A 21,462-nucleotide genomic window follows, 5' to 3' on the forward strand; every position below is an offset into this window, starting at 1 on the left:
AGACACATGATCAATATGAAATTGAAGTCATAAATACCCTGTCACCCTCATTTCCCAAATATATGTATATTTGTGAGTAATTAATAAGAGCGTTCAAAATCAGTTGACCTACATCGGGGCGTTCCCCCCACATTAAGCTGGCACGCCATGATATTAATGAAATACTGTTGACATGTCTGTGTAAAGAGGATTTTACAGCCGCTTGCTTAGTTTAACAGTTTAACGTCTCACTGTGGATAATTGGCGATCTTTTTCAATTTATCTTCCCTTCACTAACCCGCTAGGTGCGCTGACCCGGACGGTCCAACCTTGAACTGACGGCGCATGTGGTATGCGCGATACGAGCACTACATGTTACTATGACGCCTATAGACAGTTAACTAGTATAACCTTCACCTCTGTCGGCAACAGTCACGCTTGTATCCATCTAATTATAAGATGCCGAACCAAATTATGTTTGTTAGTTGTTTAACGCCGCTCTCATATATCCAGTTTTATGACGGAGGTGTGTAAACTAATCGAGTCAGTTTCGGGTAATCCAATGATTGACATCATGAGCATTGATTTACGCAATTGCGACACGATGACATGCATCAACCAAGTTCGTGAGCCTGACCACCCGGTCCCGTTAGTCGTCTCTTACAAGTATGGATTTATAAGATGCTGACCCAGAAGATATATATGCCACTGTTCAGAAAGCAGGATGAAGAAAGGACGCATGCCAAACAAAATCCAAACTTTGTAAGGTTAATAAGGAGTGAGTGAGTATGGTTTTACGCCGCTTTTAGCAATATCACGGCGGGGGACACCAGAAATGGGCTTCACACATTGTACCCAGGTCGGGAATCGAGCCCGGGTCTTCGGCGTGATGAGCGAACGCTTTAACCACTAAGCTACCCGACCGCCCCTAATGCATAAGGATGCGACAAGACAGACCAATTAACCAGTCATACCCTGACTATCCGTTGTCAGCTAAAGCAGTCACGGAAACAAAGTACATAAATTATATTTTTAGAGTTGTAGATTTATCATTTAAAATTAATATTTTTTTAAAAAATGGTGATATTTGTGTAGGTTGTGACATAGAAAATACACGAGTTTGTAAAGATTTTAATTACAAATGACAACATTCGAAACAGACTGTAACATGGTTTCTCTCTAGCCTTCCATTTGTCCTGCACCGTGACCGGGATATTTATATATAGTAAAAGCCTTGGCAAGTCCAGATCACACTAAACCAAGTCTAGTTTCCTTGATTCCACATGAAAACAGCTGAAGAGGAAAGGCTCTATCGAAGAAAGGAAAAAGTGTTTGTCTACCTCTCCATCTACGTTCACATATGGCTGACAACCCGGGGACCGCCTCCCTGGTCGAGTGGTAAAGCTCCCGCCCGCGGCGTGTCAAAAGAATGTCTGAACCAGTCATATTCTCACTCTCAGTTGCCAGCTTCACGAATCTCTGAATAATATGTGGCTGTAATACCGGGACGGGGTTCTTGTCATGAGTGAGTGAGTGAGTTGGATTTTACCACTAAACATATCAACAGATACAAAAATGTTTACTGATATAAAATACAAAATGTTGAGAACTGTAAAACTGCAACAGAGTTGAAGGAAAATGCAAACATAAGAACTATTATTAGACACACCTTACAAGTAAAATAAGGGGGATATACCAGCAAGAATGTTCCTGAACGAAATACAGTATAGGTTACACGGGCTGGTACATGGAACGTTTGCGGTTGGTCCCTCATAGGTCCTGAGAATAGTGATGTCCGGCCAAATACTATGATTTTGATATTGTATGCATATGTGAAACGTTCATGCGCGACAACGCAGTTTTAGATTGAGATAATTACAAATGGTTTGGTATTAATAGGGAAACATCCATAAAGGTGCTGTGCTGGACGTGGATCCGGAGCTGTAGGTGTTTTCCGACCAATCAAAGCGTCGCTTACCTGATCATGAAAGTGACAGTCGGAATGTGTTTTGTAATCATGCAACCTCGAAAACGTTAACACGGGGTATTCCGAACGACACTTACGGCCCTTACGGCTGATTCAGTCAAAATCATTGTCTAACTCTAGGTTCCATGGGATAAACATTTGAACGGAAGAGGCGTTGCACAGTACCTGGAAGCACTGAGCTATACAATCTCAACCATATATTAGACATTCCGGAATGTTTGTTTGTTCAGTTTTCAAAATTGTCATCGAGAACTGTGTCAACATATTTTTCAAGTTAGTCTAAAATGGAAGTCGCCAGGTTGAAACGAGGGTCGTAAAGCTCGAGAAAGCTGCTTTCTAATTGGCTGATGTCTACTTCTTGTAAGTCATTTCAGTGGTGGGTCAAAGATCGCGAAAGGTCGTTCTGACGTGACCGTAATGGGATGTGATTTTAATTAAATTGGTTTGAAACTGACCGGTAAATCATGCAAAACGCCCCCCTTGTGTGTAACGTACATACCTCATGAAAAGCCGACAAAGTCACATGACCCTAAAAGTTACTTCACGCGACTTTCAGCTCTATCAGAATTTAGGAATGTTATAATTGACTTGTTTTAATGCTCGATGTGGTTTAAATTCAGACACTGCAGAGGGCGTAGATGATATACATCACAGACATCATTGACGAAACAAGCGATCACTTTGGCAACCTATTGTTGGACTATTGGGTTGTAACACGTGCATAGTAATGGTCGTACAGGCTTGCATGACTTTACGTCAGTCTCACCCAGAGTGAGTGAGTGAGTTGGGTTTAACGCCGCTTTTAACAGTATTCCAGTTATATCGCGGCGTGTCAGCTTAATGTGGGAGGAAAGCCCGAACTGATGCAGGTCTCGGACGTTTACCACTTCGGTGAAACCCACGAGCACGGGTATGGTGCCGACAAACCTAGAGACATAATGTAGGCGAACCTGTTGCTAGATGTTACTAGATGGACCTGACTGCGAAATTACAGCTGTGAACTGCTCCTTGCAATCTCTGTTACGGCCCCTATGACGCAGCTAGGATGTACTGAACAAGAGTATGACGAAAGGTGTATAAAAAGCATGCATAATCCCTACCTTTGTAACCTAACAAGGTCACGATAACACTGAGAGTTTGATCTTGATACCAGTATCAGCTGCCTTTCAAAAACGCCCCCTAAACATACAATAAACATACAAAGGTTTTAACAAACTGGTGTTTTGTTTTAAAAAAAACATATCAGGACTGCCAAACGCAATTGTTTCGCCAATTTTTTCCATTCATTTTGGTATGTTGTATGAAAGATGAAAGAAGCCATGTCTCCTCAAGGGCGGTAACTCTGTATGACTGCCAGTCCCTGCAGCAACATATATTTTCTGCAATGGCTGTCACGGTGTCGCCCCTCCTGATCCCCATTGTCAGGACGGTACTCTATGCTATGCTCGTCATATGTGGCTTTACAGTGGCAATAGCAGTAAGCATGGTAAGTGTAGTCAATACGCCTATTCATTCCCCTGACATGTATTCAAGTGACGAGCCCTGATGATCAACATGTGCGGCGATCCTCCTTGCCTTTGTGAGTCGTCAAGGCTCGCACAAATACAATTTATGTTACTAATAAACATGTTTGTTTGTTTCTTTGTTGTTTAACGCCGTACTCAGCAATACTTCAGCTATATGACGGCGGTCTGTAAATAATCGAGTCTGGAGACAGTCCAGTGATTGACTTCATGAGCATCGACCTACGCAGTTGGGATACGATGACATGCATCAACCAAGTCAGCGAGCCTGACCACCCGATCCCGTTAGTCGCCTCTTACGACAGGCATAGTCTCCTTTTAAAGCAAGCATGGGTTGTTGAAGACCTATTCTACCCCGGATCTTCACGGGTCTTACTAATATAGAACATAATTTATGATACAGAAACATACTCTTAATCTCTATTTGTCATTACTCGTAATAAATCTGTAACCAACTCAGCTTACACACATAAACTGCCTTTCCGATACTGACTTCATTTTTTGTTTCATGTGACGTCACTTGCTTGTTACGTCACAATTAACCAAGTTCAACCTTTACTAGTCTAAATACGACAACAACTGTTTGCTGTACGCGGACTTAACAAACTTGTCGTTCGGGTCGGAGTCGACGTGTAACTACAACATCGCCATCGCCACCGTATTCTGCCTGCTGTATCCAATCACCGTCATCATCATCAACGTCATCTGCATAGGAAAGAATATAATGTAAGATGGCGATTCTTGGCAAAACAACAGTTTTTGTGGATACAAGATTAAGCCGCAACAGTTTTATATAAACCGCAGGGCAAAAGAAAATTAGATTTGACTTCATTATTAGCCACCATCAAACAATCTTCCCGAGGCAAAGGAGTTAACTGACTATAAAAGTCCACGTTGGAATGATGGAGTAAAATTTCGACTTTACTTAACTTTATTCAATGTGGTCAAGTGATTTGATGCTCTTCGCGAGGTAAGACCCGTTTTCTTACAATAAAGATCTTGATAATCGATCAGATCCGCTTAACTGGGCGCGGTCATTTTGTTTGAAGCAAAGGCCAGTTATATGAAAGGTGGAATCTGATTGGTCAGTAGCAGGTACAAAGAAGGGACGTAATAGCCACTGGTGGCGCTACAACGAGGATCAAAATTCCAGACTAGTTCGGCAAGGGTGGAAACTGGACTTTCACAGTCAGTTAAATTCCTTACCTCGGGAAGATGCCATCAAACATGGGTGTATGCTTTCTTTTGGCCGGCAGTATTTTAATTCCGCTTCAATTAGTCAGTGCCATTTTCATATGATAAATTCCATTCGCTGGAATAACACGCCGTACTCAGAGTTTGTATTGCACATGAATTAATTCGATTTAGCGCCACATCATTAGAATCAGACCCAAAAAGAATGACAGAAAATATGTCGAGGCTTTTCATGGTGAAAGATTGGAAATTGAAAGTAATTGTCTTGATACTTGTGAGTAGATGAGTTGGTATGCTTCCAGTTTATGATGAAATCCCATTGCCATGTATCTATCACAGCGGTATGACAAATCGTATAAAAGGACGGTGGGGGTGCCAAATGGCTATATAGGGTGCCCCCTGTGCTTGGTATTGCTAGAATGACGCACCAGAAATGTCTTTTCACAGAATGCCGTACCAAGAGTTACCGTTCCTAATCCATGTCGTCGCCGACGGTGTTGCATTTTTCTTCGTCCTCGTCGCTGCCTGCACCATCAGTGTTGGCTTCAAAATGTTGTGCGATAGCTTCGTCGGCGACTCAGGTTTTTCGTGAGTACATACTATCTTGTCTATTTTAACATCGCGTACAAACTCTGCTCTTACAATATCTCCCCATGAAGCCCCTGTCACGTTACTTGTCTGAAAAGGGGGCACGGGTGGCCCAGTCGTCTAAGGCGCCGCGATTCGCTGTGCAGAGTTGCGTCCCTTGGGCACGCCAGAAACCTATGATGGTGTGTTCGAATCCCGGTTCTCCCCGATTATGTTTCTAGGTTTGTCAGCACCATACCCGTGCTCCTTGGTTTCACCGAAGTGGTAAACGTCCGAGACCTGCATCACTTCGGGCTTTCCTCCCACATTAAGCTGACACGCCGCGATATAACTGGAATACTGTTAAAAGCGGCGTTAAACCCAACTCACTCACTCTTGGCTGAAAACATGAAAAATATGATACCCATATCAAATGTTCCACCACAGGAAAACCATGTATCAAAAAAATACATTTCAATTATTTTCTATTTACATGCAGAATCTACATAAATATTCGAAATACTCTGTATTTTATACCCACAGATATAACCTGAAAACGGTTTTATACGGCAGATCTTTATTTACTGATGCAATCAACGTGGAAATTAGTCAAGGATTATATTGTCAAAAGTAAAAGATTCGAATAGTAGTCACAATAACGTAAATACATTTTGAATAAACTATTGAAATTGAGATACTGCGTTCCTTTGCCATGTATTAATTAGCATCCACGTTGGTTTCCTTCTACACATAGTCATTTTCGCACCAGGATCCGCTTAACTTGGGTTCGAGTCCCAGATTCCCACTGATTAGGAAGTTTGGTCAGCACCACATCCATACATGTGGATTTCGCCTTGGTAGGTGGCAAAACATTCCACCACATGTGTCATATTAAGCCCTCATGTTTCATAGTGAAATACCCTTCCATGCGGAGTACAACATCACTCACTCACTCACTCACGCTTCCATAGGTGCTCATCTATGGCGGAAGGCACTGACGAAACAAAAGAAGACTATCAGAATCTATCTGCAGCAGAGGTAAGTCTTCAAGGGGGTTGATTATCCATGTTACCCCATCGTTCAGGGAGCACTCCAGTACACTCTAATACACTCCAGTACACTCAAGTACAAGATTGTTTGTTTGTTGTTTAACGTCGCACTCGGCAATATTCCAGCTATATATGACGGCGGTCTGTAAATAATCGAGTCTGGACCAGACAATCCAGTGATTTACATCATAAGCATAGATCCACGCAATTTGGGATAAGATGACACGCATCAACCAAGCGATCTAACCAGACCACCCAATCCCGTAAGTCGCCTCTTACAGTAAATGCTCAAACCTGGGATAAACATTACTCCAATACTTCTTCAATGTATGACGAACACGCTTATACCGAACTGATGGATATAACGAACCGTTTTGGGGTCCCGTGGATTTGCTGTATATAGGGTGTATATGTGCCTATAACGAACTGCGGTTATAAAAAACTAAAACTTTTGGTCCCTTTTAGTTCGTTATAACCGTAGTTTATCTTTATCCATAGGGTCCATTGTTAACGTAATACAAACATATTTTGCTCTTAGGTTTCTAACATTGGCGATGCGACGTTAATCTGATAAACATGCCTTAGGACAGAACATGACACACATTCAAATGAAATATATGCTCCTCTATATGCAACCGATAACTGTAAAAAAAACGTCGAGTGTAAGAATTCCTATATTTGCGCATGTGCATTTGAATTTCTGCTGAAAGATGATTTATGACCTGAACCAATATGCCATCTTTGTGCTGTTTAATGAGAACTATACAATTAGGAGATAAACATACTGTGTTTTCAATGTAGCTCGGTTGCCTGTAGATTACACCCCGCTAAATTGAATTTGGAACCGAACGCATAGCGTTTTTCTGCACGAAATGTATTGCCACACATCGTTTGAATATTGTTGTAACCGCATCTGTGCATTTTGTAACCTGTAATTGTAGATATAATTATTTAAATATGCCTACCGACAATGACTGAAAATAGAAATATTCTATGAATATTAGCTTCCGCGGTGATGCGGCCGTCAAACCGGCTGTTTCAATCAGAGGGGGTTTATTCTGATTTTATAGCACTAATCAGAATCGAGTAAATTCCAAATTCATGGTAGATTATGACATCATACTGCTGTATTTTGAGAACAATACAATACGATGTCAAACTGCGGTATCAATGAGCATACAATATGATGTCATATTGGTGTATTACTTGGGATATATGACGTCATATTGCCGTATAAATGACAATGCAAAATGACGTCTTATTGCAATTTCGAATACAACAAGAGAGAGTGTGAGGGCGTTGGGTTTACGCCGCTTTTAACTTATTTCAGGTATATTACGGCGTGTCAGCTTAATGTGGGGGCGGTCTGGTAGCCTAGCGGTTAAACCGTTCGCTCGGGTTCGAATCCCGACATGGGTACAATGTGTGAAGCCCATTTCTGGTGTCCCCCGTCGTGATATTGCTGGAATATTGCTAAAAGCGGCGTAAAACCATACTCACTCATTCATTTAATGTGGGAGGAAAGCCCGAAGTGATGTATGTTTACCACTTCGGTGAAACCCACTAGCACGGATATGGTGCTGACAAACCTAGAAACGTAATCGGGACGAACCGGTTCGAAGGTTTCTGGCCCAAGGGACGCAACTCTGCGCAGCGAATCGCGGCGCCTAAGACGACTGGGCAACCCGTGCCCCCGAATAAAAAGATGTCATACTTCTGTGTGGATGAGAATACCATATAAAGTCATCCATTCTTCGTAACGTGACGTTTTGAAGTTACGGTAACTAAATAATTATGGTAATTATGATAATTAAGGCTCGTGTTTCCTTTCCCCCTTTTTTGACCTTTTTCTTATGCAACTCTGTTGACATTCGTTCACTCAGGACATAATTTCCCGTAGAGGCCCTTGGACCACGTCATCAATCTCAGGTAACTTCCAAAAGCTGGTGGCCTATTCACGAAGCTGTCTTAGCTCTAGGATTGATGTAAAGGTGTCTCAGCGAAAAATAACTTTGCTAAATCTATTCTCGAAGCTGTCGTAACGCTAATTTACCTCAGGTTTACGAAAAATATTAAGACACGGTCAGGACTGTCTTAGGAGCTTACGGTATATATATATATAGTAATAATGAAATAAGTGGAGTAAGATTGAACACAGTTTTAATAGGTTAGCGCTTTCAACTCGTACCACGTACGAGCCTCATCAGGCCATAACTGAGTTCAATCTTACTCCACTTATTTAATTATCAATATTTTTTGTGCTTTTTTGTGCTTTATATATATATATATATATATATATATGTATGATACTGATATAAAGAAGATGATGGACTAACGTGGACTTTATTATTTTATTATATATTACATGTACACCGAGTGAACATTTACCTCATTTGTGTGTGTGTATATATATATATGTATATATATATATATATATATATGTGTGTGTGTGTGTGTGTGTGTGTGTGTGTGTGTGTGTGTATATATATAAAAGCACAATATAAATATATAAAGCACAAAAAATGTCTAAAAATGTCAATAATGTGTAGCTAGGTGGCATGATGTTTGAATGAATATTCTATTACGGATCATATGAGAAAACGATTCAAGTTTATTGTTGTTTGTGTTCACAATACTTTCAACTCGCTAGCCTTCTGGGAGAGTTGTTTTAAGTAAGATGCTCAGAGAACATGCACAAATAAATTTACTTTATGTGAAATAAAATCAGTACCGATACGAATATGTAATCAACTGGCACAGTGTCCAAAGGCTTTTACTTGTCCGTGTGATCATCATTATCCCGGTATAGCATAGTTATCTCTCGCTGCAGTCTGAAATGATATCGTAAACAATATCAGTTGAATCATTTCACTGCGTAGTGTTCGGACTGTTATCCGAGTTGAACATTGCTGTTTCTAAGGTTATGTAGTACACGGCTATCGCCCAAGCTTTGTTTATACATTACTTCGGTTGCAACAAAACGACATATTTGCGACGTTGCTTATGGACTATTATGCAGTACTCCCAGAAAGCAAAGACGGTTTTACGACGTGTCGCAAGTTTGCGCATATCTACGCATGTTTAGCACAATTTCGTTTTCCTTTGGCATCATCCTTTGGAATTCTATACATAGTCTTCAGTACGTGCTGTATGTATCTACAGAGGACAACAGCTTGACGATACTATCCTTCACTGACCAACTGTACGTAAACAATTCATCATAAATAACATCAACATGCATCTTAAATGGCCGTAAAAGGCGACTTTGCTTGTCGTAAAAGGCGACTATGCTTGCCGTAAAAGGGGACTATGCTTGTCGTAAAAGGCGACTATGCTTGCCGCAAAAGGCGACTATGCTTGTCGTAAGAGGTGACTAACGAGATCGGGTGGTCAAGCTCGCTGACTTGGTTGATGCGTGCCATCGATCCCAGTTGCGTGGATCGATGCTCATGATGTCAATCACCGGATTGTCTGGTCCTGACTCGATTATTTACAGACCGCCGTCATATAGCTGGAATATTGCTGAGTGCGGCGTTAACCAACAAACCAACCAATCAAATCTTCAATTGCGGTTTAATTGTTTATCTTTAAAATGTATATGAATTTAATAATGAATAATAATATAATTACAAATCTGGTGAAGATTATTTTACCTCTGTCACAAAAGAGCTCACTGTCTTAGCTAAGATCTGTGTCGTAAGTGAAATAACGTTGCGATAGGTGCGAAAGTCACCATCAAAAATAGCTCGTACGTCTGTCGTTATTTTTATCGTAAGTCGCTAAGATTTGTCTCAGCTAAGACAGTTTTATGAATAGGCAGTCTGTACAATTGGCTTTCTCTTATAACACTTTGTTAAATCCATTAAGCTTGTCTTAAGAAGCGACTGACTCGGAGACTTGGTTATTTGTCTGGGGCGTTTCTCATAATATCAATACGTGGTTTGTCTATTAATTACAGACCGCCGTTAAACAGCGCACAGTTAAAATATTGCAGACTGCGAAGATGTTTTTCAAATTAACAAACAAGACCTCGACCCACGAATTGCATGGTGATATATTATCAAAATATGTCAAATCAAATATCAAATTAATTATTACTTCATAATAAACTTCATGTTCAAAGGTACCTGTAATAGTGTTTTTAATTGTGGATTAAACTCGAATAATTGATTTATAGTGACCTAAACGTCGGTCTTTCAAGTGCTCAGATATCGAAAGTGCTTGTGTCAAACACATCAGTCAAAAGTGTGGGTACCACGGCGGATCACGCAGGTCGGGGGGTCGATTCTGTGAAATAAACATATTATGTATACGACTGTATGTATAAATAATAAATAAATGTATAATTCATGTGGTTGACCATTTAAAATGTTGCTGAAACGTTTAGGTTAAACGGTATTTGTGTATTAGTCAATTGATGATGAACTCAATACTGTTGTATGTCTTTCTGATGACCCAGGCAGGAGCATGGGCAGCGGTCACCGTGTGGTTCGGCCAGCTGATTGGGGGACTGCTCGTGCTGTGGTGGAATGGCCGACTGACCTGTCTGCCTTGTCGACCGTCCCCTTCAAAGTCAACCCCTTCGCCTTCCGAAGAAGTTCCTGAGAAATTCTAGATGATCGCTTTCGAGTTGTATATGCTGGTAGCACTAAGCAATTACCGTCTGTAGATAACACACCAGTCATTCCCTTTGCAACAGCACATAGTTCGTCTCTCATCACGCAGAAGGTCTGGGGTCCACATCTTCATATGTGAAGCCTATTTATGACTTCCGATCCCATACTTGACAGAAACTTATTAAGACGGTTTCTAATCTACTTCGCCAAAAGATCAAAGGCGACGACTGTAGTTTTTCCTGCGTATATGAGCAAACGACCTCGTGCTTTGACTATAATAGTTCGGTCAGAGCCAAACTATGCTTTATTAGACTACACATTGAGTTGAGCAAACTTTAATATAAAACGTCCACGCCTGAGTATGCCCTTATTCATGAAGGAAGGACTCTTGAAATATTTGTGAATGAAGTGAATATACTCAAATCTCCTGATTTCGATCGTGGTCTTCGTGATTTGACAGGCTTCAAATGTGTTGAATACTTATCGAGCGTTTGTTTACGCTTTTTAAGGAATGAAAACTATTTGTAAAGGAATTGAATATACTCAAATCCCCTGCATGATTTCGACTTGACTTTTTAAGGAATGAAATTTCATTAATATTGAGGTTCTCACGCGTTTTGTTTTGAGATGGTAAAATGTATTAGAAATAAAGATGTATTTAGCGAGCCTTGTCAAGTAGACAATGTTAAGACATTCCTGACTATCTATGTACGTGGAAACAATTGCAAGGACTATTGGAGTCCATAATTCAGGAACTATTACTTAATTTCATGATGTGTATTGATACACAGTGGCAATGTATACTGAGTCAAATTAAAAACTTCACATTTTTAAAAGTAATCCCATATATGATACAACGGAAAAATGAATCAGAGAAGGTAATTTTTAATCATTAATGTCCAAAGAAGGATTTTAATTAACGCTGGTAACCATAATTTGTTCAAAGCACCTACGGTATTCGGTAATAACATCAACAGTTTAAATCATAAGTCCCAAGCACGAGAATCTGATGGCACACAAGTTCAGTAGCGTGTATGGCCACCATGTGCGTTGACAACTGCCACACAACGCCTCCGCGTGGACCTTCTGATGCTTGTGAACACATGATTGGGAAGACGACGCCATTGTTGCTGCAAAATGGTGCCAAACCTTGGAAATTCTGTGGTTGGTTCTGGAGAGTGCGCAGACTTCTGCCAAGAGCATCCCAGTCCATGACGTTGACTCCCGCATTCTGAAGGAAATTCCTTGTCAAAATTGCTGTGTGGGGTCTGGCATTGTCGTGTTGGAAGATCAATCCGGGTCCATGTGCTGCCATAAAAGGCAGAAGTTCTGGTGCCAGTACCTGGTCGCGGTAAGCAGCAGCGTTGAGGTTGCCACGGATGACAAGAAGCCTGGAACGTGCATTGCCACAGAAAGCACCCCAAACCATGACACTTCCGCCTCGAAATCTGTCAACTTCCTGTACACAACACTGGGCGTAACGTTCATGACGGCGCCTCCACACCCTCGCCCTACCATCAGCAAATCGAAGATTAAATCGGGATTCATCACTGAAGACGATTTTATTCCAATTCCTCTGAGTCCATCGCAAGTGTCGCTGTGCCCACAATTGACGTTGACGTCTGTGTAATTGAGTCAGAATCGGCCCGCAGTATGGCCGTCGTGCTTAAAGGTGAGCAGTTCTCAGACGGTTTCGAACAGTTTGCGCGCTCAGTCTATCCCTAAACAGTTCATTTCTGGTTGATGTAGCCGTCAAAAATCGGTTACGGAGGTGACGTAAGACAATCTGACGATCCTCTGCATGTGACGTCACACGTGGTCGACCTGGCCGAGGGCGATCAGCGGTGGTACCCGTTTGCTGTAGACGCGTCTGTAAATCATAAACAGTCCGTCGACTACAACCCATCGTACTTGCGACTTCAGCTACGGACGTTCCCGTCTGCAACATGCCGATGGGACGTTCACGTTGAACATTTGAAAGGCGTGGCATGACAAATGGCCGTAAAGACTTTTGTTTTCTTGTGTTTTTCTTTTTTTGTTAATGACTGCTAAGAAGTATGGCTGAAAACACGTGCGGTATTATGGCCACGAGACCAGTTGCACGTGTAAAAACACTTTTGCCACTATAGTGCTGTGCACATGATTATGATCGATTCACCTGCACAAAAACGGGTGTTATCTGAAGACAATACGTGGCCATTACTGTTTAAATACACAATAAGGGCCCACAATGATAACTGGTCAAAATGTTAAAATTTTAGGATTGTGAAGTTTTGAATTTGGTTCAGTATACCTTTGCGAGGATTATTAATGTCAAACGTATATCAAGTATTTCAAGTGTCAGATTAGTATACAGTAAACTACGGTTATAACGAACTCAAAGGGACCACCCATTTTAGTTCGTAATAACCGTAGTTCGTTATAAGCATATATACAGCATATATGCAACACATGGCCGGGGCTAACAAGTAAGTTCGTTATATCGGTCAGTTCGTTATAAGCGTGTTCATTATAACCGTAGTTTACTGTATGTCTCTTTTCTCATTAAATCCAAAAGACAATTCCATTGATTTTAATAAGGACTTACCACGTCACATAATGACAAGTAGCGAGTGTCCCTCAAGGCCTTTCCACGGTATGGAAACGCTGAACGGTTAAATTGCACCCTCCATTTTGAACGGATTACAACAAAATGGCGGCAATTTGCATGACACACATGCAGGTCAAATAAACACAATTAGGTCCACGGGTATGTAATGTTTACTATTTCTTGCACATGACTTAAAATAAATACCTTACACTATAACGATATCTGTCAAGTCTGTTTCATTTAAAGGTCATGGTACCGGTACCATTTAGCAGAATATACACTGACATTTGACATTATCATGTTACAACAGTAATTGATTGAGTGAGTGAGTGAGGTTTTACGCCGCTTTTAGCAATATTCCAGCAATATCACGGCGGGGGACACCAGAAATGGGCTTCACACATTGTACCCATGTCGGGAATCGAACCCGGGTATTCGGCGTGACGAGCGAACGCTTTAACCACTAGGCTACCCGACCGCCCCATGTTACAACAGAAAACAGACTTTCTCTGGATACTGGAAAGCATCTGGACATAAGGAAATTGTCATCACAGATGTGAGTATGCCATGTTTCCGAACAGGTCGTTCCTGTGTGTAAGCAGTTCGCGCACACACTGCTTTACTTCGCGGAAATAGATCTAAAAAGCATGAAAAAAGCATGCATGTGTGCCACGTGTTGACAACCATGTCATTGTAATTCAGTTTGGCATTAGGATTAGGATAGGCAACATCGTTAGACAGAGTAGTCATTTAGTGATCGGGATAATAATAGAAATTTGGAAAAGAAAAGAAACTTTGTAAATGTAAATTGAAGTACAACAGTAATTCTTGTCTGTAATAAAACCATCGTAAATAAATTAGTGTCTTTGCCTGTCTATTGCACTTCTTCTATTTCTGCTGACCAAAAATGGTAGCAGAGCGTGGTTAATTCGTTTTTACTCATGGTTACTGCCTGATAGTGGATCATGGTGTTATTGGTGCAAGTTAGATTAGTTTGGATGCAGGAATAGTTCCAGTGCGAGACAGGTGAGTTAGTTGTTAGAAACAAATGTGTTTATAAGACTTAGGTTCATACTACCAAACAGGAATAGTGTAAGGAAGAAAATGGCTGAACCTCAAAAAGCAACCTCAGACACTGTGCTTATGTTAAAATCTGAAACTATAATGTCGGACTTTGGTAAAAGTAATGAGTCAAAGCCAGCTGTGGAAGAGGTTTTGTTAAAACTCAAAAAACAAAAAGCCAGTGCAAAGACTGCATTTACGAAGGCGAAAAATAAACTCTACAATATGACAGAAGGTAAGGATGTCCCAACTCGAAGGTCTGTTCGAGATCAGATGGATCAGTTGTGTATTGTCCAAGAACAAGCAATGGAAGTAATGCTGATGTTGTCTGAAGAATACTCCAAAAACAATGATGTAGCAAATTCTAAAAAACTTAGCATTGAAATAACTAGACTTGAAGATGAGACTGAAAGTGCACAGCAACATGCTCAACAGTACTTAGACTGTAGATCAGATGCTAGCTCTGTACTAAGTTTACGAACAGGGATGTCAATGTTGTTCAACCAGAAACAAGAACACGGTAAAAGTCAGAAACAAGAATGTCCCGGAGAAAAAGGGAAGGACGTTGAACAGGCTCAGAATGAGTCCATAAAGACTTTTGTAAGAAGTGAACATGAATTAGGTCAACCAAAGGACATGTTCACGGTTGGTAGGTCACATGTTGAACCCAGTTCTCTTTCGAATAAACCAGACAAAAGCGCGATTGGACATGACATGTGGAAGCAGCTGCAGAGAGTTTCTATTCCAGTGTTTGCAGGTGATGTCAGGTCTTATCAGAGCTGGAAGGCAGCATTCATTGCATGTATTGATAACTCACCAGCAACACCAGAATACAAGCTATTGCAATTGCGGCAGTATTTAGCAGGTGAAGCTCTTAGAGTGATTAGGGATTTGGGGCATAATGCAGTTGCTTATCAAGTAGCTCTTGAGAGATTAGAGAGGAAGTTTGGTGGCATGAGGCGCCAGATTGCTTTACATCTTGAAGAGTTAGACAATTTCAAACCCATTCGCCCAGGTCATGCAAAAGATTTAGATAGATTTGCTGACATGCTGGATGTTGCTGTAGTTAACATCCGTGAATCTGACAGAGTAGAAGAATTAGGAAATGGTCTTCTTTATATGAAGTTGCTAAAAAAGATGACTGAAGCCATGGTTACAGAGTATCAACGTTGGGTATTTGATAGACAAAGACAAGAGTCAGTTGAAACTCTGAGAGAATGGGTGCTCCAAGAAGCAGAATTTCAAACAATTGCAGCTGAAACCATTCATGGTGTCTGTGATAAGTCATTAAAATCTGAACATAAAAGAACTCCTCGTACATTCCTTGGGCATGGCAGTAACCAGAAACCTGGTGGGCATTATGCTGGAGTAAAGAGTTTGTGCATAGTATGCAAAGAGCCACATGATGTTTGGAATTGTAGAAAGTTCACAGCTTTAAAAGTGCAGGACAGATGGAACAAAGCAAAGGAGTTAAATCTTTGCTTCCGTTGCTTAGGAAGCAACCATCGTGGTAAACACTGTTGGCGAACAAGATTATGTGGCATGAATGGATGCAGAAGCAACCATAACAGGCTGCTACATGTGGATAGGGACAGGGTTGATTCAACTGCTGATGTTGAAAAAGCTTCAGTTCCATTAAACAAAATAGAACATACAGACAATAGTTCAAAAGAACAAGCAGAACGATCACATGCAACTAACATGGCATCGAACGTTGCTTCAAAATCTTCATTCATTGGGCTTAGAACAGTGCCAGTAATCCTCAAACATGGGAATCGCAGAGTTACTGTTAATGCTTTGCTAGATGACGCCAGCACAAGGTCCTATATTAATGCAGACGTTGCTGCAGAGCTAGGACTGCAAGGTAAAACTAAACAAGTCACTGTGAATGTGTTGAATGATGAGAAAGCCACATTTGAAACAATGCCAGTAGAATTTGGACTGGAAAGTAAAGGTGGTGAGGTTGATGTTAATATTTCTGCTTTCACAACAACTAAGGTTACAGGTGATTTGCAGGTTGTTGACTGGCAGAAATATGGCAAACTATGGACACATCTGCAAGATATAGACTTTCCTAAAATTGCATCCCCTCCTATTGTCGATGTCCTGATAGGCATGGATAATTCAGAACTTCACTATTCCTACTCAGAGGTACGTGGGAATCCAGGTGAACCTCTTGCACGGTTAACGCCCCTTGGCTGGACTTGTATAGGGAACATTGCAGGGACAGGCTCTGATAATCAGACTCACTTTTCTAGTACATTCTTCTCTCATTCAAATGCTGATGATCAAGATTTGAATATGTTGTTGCATAGGTTTTGGGAAGTTGAGAAATTCCAGTCTAAAGAGACTGAAAACATAAGCCCTGAAGACAAGAATGTATACAACAGGGTGAAAGATGCCTTGACGTATGAGGATGGTCACTATCAAATAGGCATACCATGGAAGGAAGAGGTACATGCCTTACCATCAGATAACTATCAGATGGCTCTAAGTCGTCTTGAGAGTACAGAGAAGAAATTAGAAAAGGATGAGACTATAGCTGCTGCATATGATACTGTCATTTCACAGTATCACACAAACGGATATATCAGGAAAGTACCTACTGAAGAAATGACAAATACAGGAAAGTGGTATTTGCCTCATTTCCCGGTTGTACGTTTGGATCGTCTCACAACAAAAGTGAGAATTGTATTTGATGCCTCAGCCAAATACAAGGGTATTTCTTTGAATGAAGTTATTCACCAAGGTCCCAAACTGCAGAGGGAACTTTTTGATGTATTGTTACGATTTAGACGCAACCCAGTAGCACTGATGAGTGATATTGCCGAGATGTACCTACAGGTCAAAATCTCTCACGATGATCGGCCCTATCACAGATTCTTATGGAGGTCCATGAAACGAGATGAGCAACCCACAGAGTATGAGTTTAGTCGAGTGGTATTTGGGGTGAATGCATCTCCTTTCTTAGCACAGTTTGTAAGTCAGGAAAATGCCAAGAAGCATCAGGGTGATCTCCCATTAGCAGCAGAAACTGTGCAAAAAGCAACATATATGGACGATAGCATGGACTCTGTGGAGGATGACAATACAGCTATTGAGTTGTATAGACAGTTGGTAGATCTTTGGAGTAGAGCTGGGATGCGCCCTAGAAAGTGGCTTTCAAATTCCCACCAAGTACTCAATCAGATACCTGTTGAAGACAGATTGTCAGAAGTTCAGTTGAACAGTAGCTACTTACCTTCAGCAAAGACGCTCGGTCTCATGTGGATAGCTGAAAGAGATGTCTTTACTTTCACTTCCCACATACCTGAAATGAACTCCACGATATCTAAAAGAATCTTTCTTTTAGGATTTCTTGCACCCTTTACTGTGAGGGCAAAGATCATTTTGCAAGAAATGTGGACAGCAGGGTTAGATTGGGATGAAGAACTAGACAATAATCTGAAAAGGAAAGCATGTCAGTGGTTCATGGAACTGGAAGATCTTGCACTTATCCAGGTACCAAGATGTTTGCGCTGTGGTCACGAGGTCAAAGAAACTACACTCCACAGCTTTGTAGATGCATCTGAGGATGCATATGGTGCTGTAGTGTATGCTGTGAATACTTACCAGAATGATGAAATCTCCAGTGTCATAATTGCTGCAAAAGGACGAGTAGCACCACTGAAAGCCATTAGCATTCCACGCATGGAATTAATGGCAGCTGTTACTGGACTCAGATTATCTGTTGCAATAACAAAGGCATTGGAAGTGTCAATAGATATCGTAACATTTTGGACAGACAGTTCAAATGTGTTGTCATGGATAAAGAACCATAGCCGAACATTCAAACCCTTTGTTGCAAACAGAGTCAGTGAAATTCAAGAGATTACGAATCCATATCAATGGCGGTATGTACCAACTGCTAAAAATCCAGCAGATATGTTGACCAGAGGAATAGCTGCATCAAAGTTGATTGATAATCAAAGTTGGTGGTCAGGACCCCCTTTCTTGACTAGAGATGAAGGTGAATGGCCCTAAAGACTATCTGAAATAGAAAGTAAAAAGACATGTAAGCTAGAAAATGAAACTCTGAAAGAAAACAAGATCATTACAATGGTAGTGAACAAATCATCGTGTGATGAATGGAGACTAAAAGCTACAAGATACTCAGATTGGAAAAGACTGGCAAGAATCCAAGCTTGGGTATACAGATTCTTGAACAACTGTGTTGCACAAAATCATCAAAGGATCTCCGGGGAACTAACAGCAGAAGAAATTGAAACTGCACAGTTCAAAATCATAGCACAAATGCAGAGAGAAGAATTTCCAGCTGAATACTCCTGCCTTGAGAAGAGAAAACCATTGCCAACCAACAGTAAACTCTTGGGATTACAACCGAAGTTGGATGAATGTGGAGTGATGATATCTGATGGACGATTGGCTTATGCTGAGCATCTATCTCCAGAGTCAAGGTTTCCAATCATCTTGCCACGCAGAAACTGGATCACAAGATTGATTGTGAAATCTTATCATGAGGAAGGACAGCATGTTACCAGAACTAATCAGACATTAGCGGCACTCTCAGCGAAGTTTTGGATCCTCTCTGGTAGAGAGGAAATTCGAGAATGGGAGCGGGTATGTTCACAATGTCCAAAACAGAAAGCAAAAGTGGCGCACCAGATCATGGCTCCTCTCCCAGAAATGAGACTAACACCTTCTCTACGTGCTTTCACACAGGCTGGACTTGACTTTGCTGGACCCTTCTTTACAGTACAGGGGAGAGGAAAAGCAAGGCAGAAGCGCTATCTTTGCCTCTTCACGTGTCTAGCTTCAAGAGCTGTGCATCTTGAAATCACACATGGAATGGACACAAATTCATTTCTTAATGCCTTTTATCGCATGGCCAGTCGCAGAGGACTTCCAGAGGACATTGTGTGTGATAATGGGACAAACTTTGTTGGAGCAAAAAAGGAGCTCAAAGAACTGGTCTCATGTCTGGACAATGATGCTGTTAAACGAACATTAGCGAATCGTGGTACCAAGTGGAAGTTTAATCCTCCCTGTGCGCCCCATTTCGGAGGTGTGTTCGAGACCATGATCAAGGCAGCCAAGAAAGCTATCTCTGCTATATTAGGTCAAAGTGACGTAAATGATGAAGAGCTCATGACAGCGTTTATTGGAGCAGAAGCCTTGATCAATTCACGTCCACTCACCTATCAGACGTCACATCCTCAGGATGATGTACCCCTGACACCGAACCACTTCCTCCATGGACAGGTTGGAGGTTCTTTTGCTCCAGAATCAGTGGATACAACACCCTTTAACCCAAGGAAACGCTGGAGACGGATACAGGATCTAATACGACACTTCTGGAGCCGATGGATGAAGGAGTGGATACCCAGCCTCAACCGAAGAAGGAAGTGGCTCACTCACCAACCGGACATCAACGTGAATGACATCGTTTTGGTAATATCGCCAAACACTCCACGTGGACATTGGCCCATGGGAAAAGTTATCAAGACTCATCCAGGGAAAGATGGTTACACCAGAGTGGTTGACATACAGATTGGTCAATCTGTACTTACTAGACCAGTGACGAAAGTGTGCCCTCTTGAAACGGACAGCATTAGCTGCTAAAGTACCAGATGTCACTGAACAAGACAATACAGGATTCTATGGATTCTATTGTGACATTCGAAAGATGAAAATGTGTGAAATTGATGGATTTAACATGAGAAACTATCCAATGTGAGATAATCAATTTTGTGACACAACCTTGACCAAAAGAGTGTGTAATCTGCACATATTGTGGTGGTGTACTGTGAACTCAAAATGTGAATACTGTTTCATAAAAATGGATATATTGTGACATTGGATGTATTCAGTGCATTATTTGTTGAACTTTTCGATACGTTTGTGGATGTGATCGAGGATATTATTTCGATTCTGGAAAGTTGGTTACTATTTTGTGTTGATAGACTCCGTTCTATCAAGGAGGGGAAATATGGACATAAGGAAATTGTCATCACAGATGTGAGTATGCCATGTTTCCGAACAGGTCGTTCCTGTGTGTAAGCAGTTCGCGCACACACTGCTTTACTTCGCGGAAATAGATCTAAAAAGCATGAAAAAAGCATGCATGTGTGCCACGTGTCGACAACCATGTCATTGTAATTCAGTTTGGCATTAGGATGAGGATAGGCAACATCGTTAGACAGAGTAGTCATTTAGTGATCGGGATAATAATAGAAATTTGGAAAAGAAAAGAAACTTTGTAAATGTAAATTGAAGTACAACAGTAATTCTTGTCTGTAATAAAACCATCGTAAATAAATTAGTGTCTTTGCCTGTCTATTGCACTTCTTCTATTTCTGCTGACCAGCATCTATACCGAGTTCGGAATTACATCTACATTCCATGTGCAATATACAGCTCTAGACACATTATTTGTACAGATGAAGAAAAAAATGGTTTTGAGGAATTTACAAGGAGGCAGCATTGGTGATGTTACCAGTGAGGGTCAATTCAGATGTCAAGGTCAAAGTATACCAAAACTGTTGCATCACACTTAAACAAAAAGTAAGGCTTTATAATCTTCTGTAGTCTGAGGTTCAACGATATATCAGTAAGTTTGACATTATCAATAAATGGTTCAAACACTCATAACAGTACAAGGACCATATCCCCCGTTGTCTTAAAATACATTAGTTTAGATGGTAATTAACAACATCACTGTTGATCATACCAAGACAATGAAGCGAAAAGAACCCCCAAATAACTATCATAGTTGCAAAAGACTGTAAGAGAAGAGATCCGTGTCCAAGATAAACAGGATAATCAGGCGCTGAATCATTGCTTCTGCTCACTTTGGTTTCAAAGCTCATGTCTAAGACACTGTTGCCGGAGAAGC

The 21,462-nt window shown here is 41.0% G+C and overlaps 1 protein-coding gene across 2 annotated transcripts; it reads left to right on the top strand.

The window, feature by feature from the left end:
* Positions 1–3,314: 3,314 nt before the first annotated feature.
* On the top strand, positions 3,315–11,514 carry LOC124140975 (transmembrane protein 179B-like). 2 transcript variants are annotated; one of them, XM_046508826.2, is made up of 6 exons: positions 3,315–3,452; positions 4,052–4,215; positions 5,131–5,271; positions 6,222–6,288; positions 8,183–8,228; positions 10,759–11,514. In XM_046508826.2, exons 1-6 carry the CDS (start codon positions 3,351–3,353, stop codon positions 10,902–10,904), a joined length of 666 nt encoding a protein of 221 aa, XP_046364782.2. In that variant the 5' UTR covers positions 3,315–3,350; the 3' UTR covers positions 10,905–11,514. The 2 variants fall into 2 exon arrangements, with proteins under 2 accessions (XP_046364782.2, XP_048244532.1); XM_048388575.1 differs by lacking the exon at positions 8,183–8,228 and adding an exon at positions 10,258–10,348.
* Positions 11,515–21,462: the final 9,948 nt, after the last annotated feature.

The sequence above is a fragment of the Haliotis rufescens genome, unplaced genomic scaffold, assembly GCF_023055435.1.
Source record: "Haliotis rufescens isolate VD_foot unplaced genomic scaffold, xgHalRufe1.0.p SCAF_73, whole genome shotgun sequence".
NCBI lineage: Eukaryota > Metazoa > Mollusca > Gastropoda > Lepetellida > Haliotidae > Haliotis > Haliotis rufescens.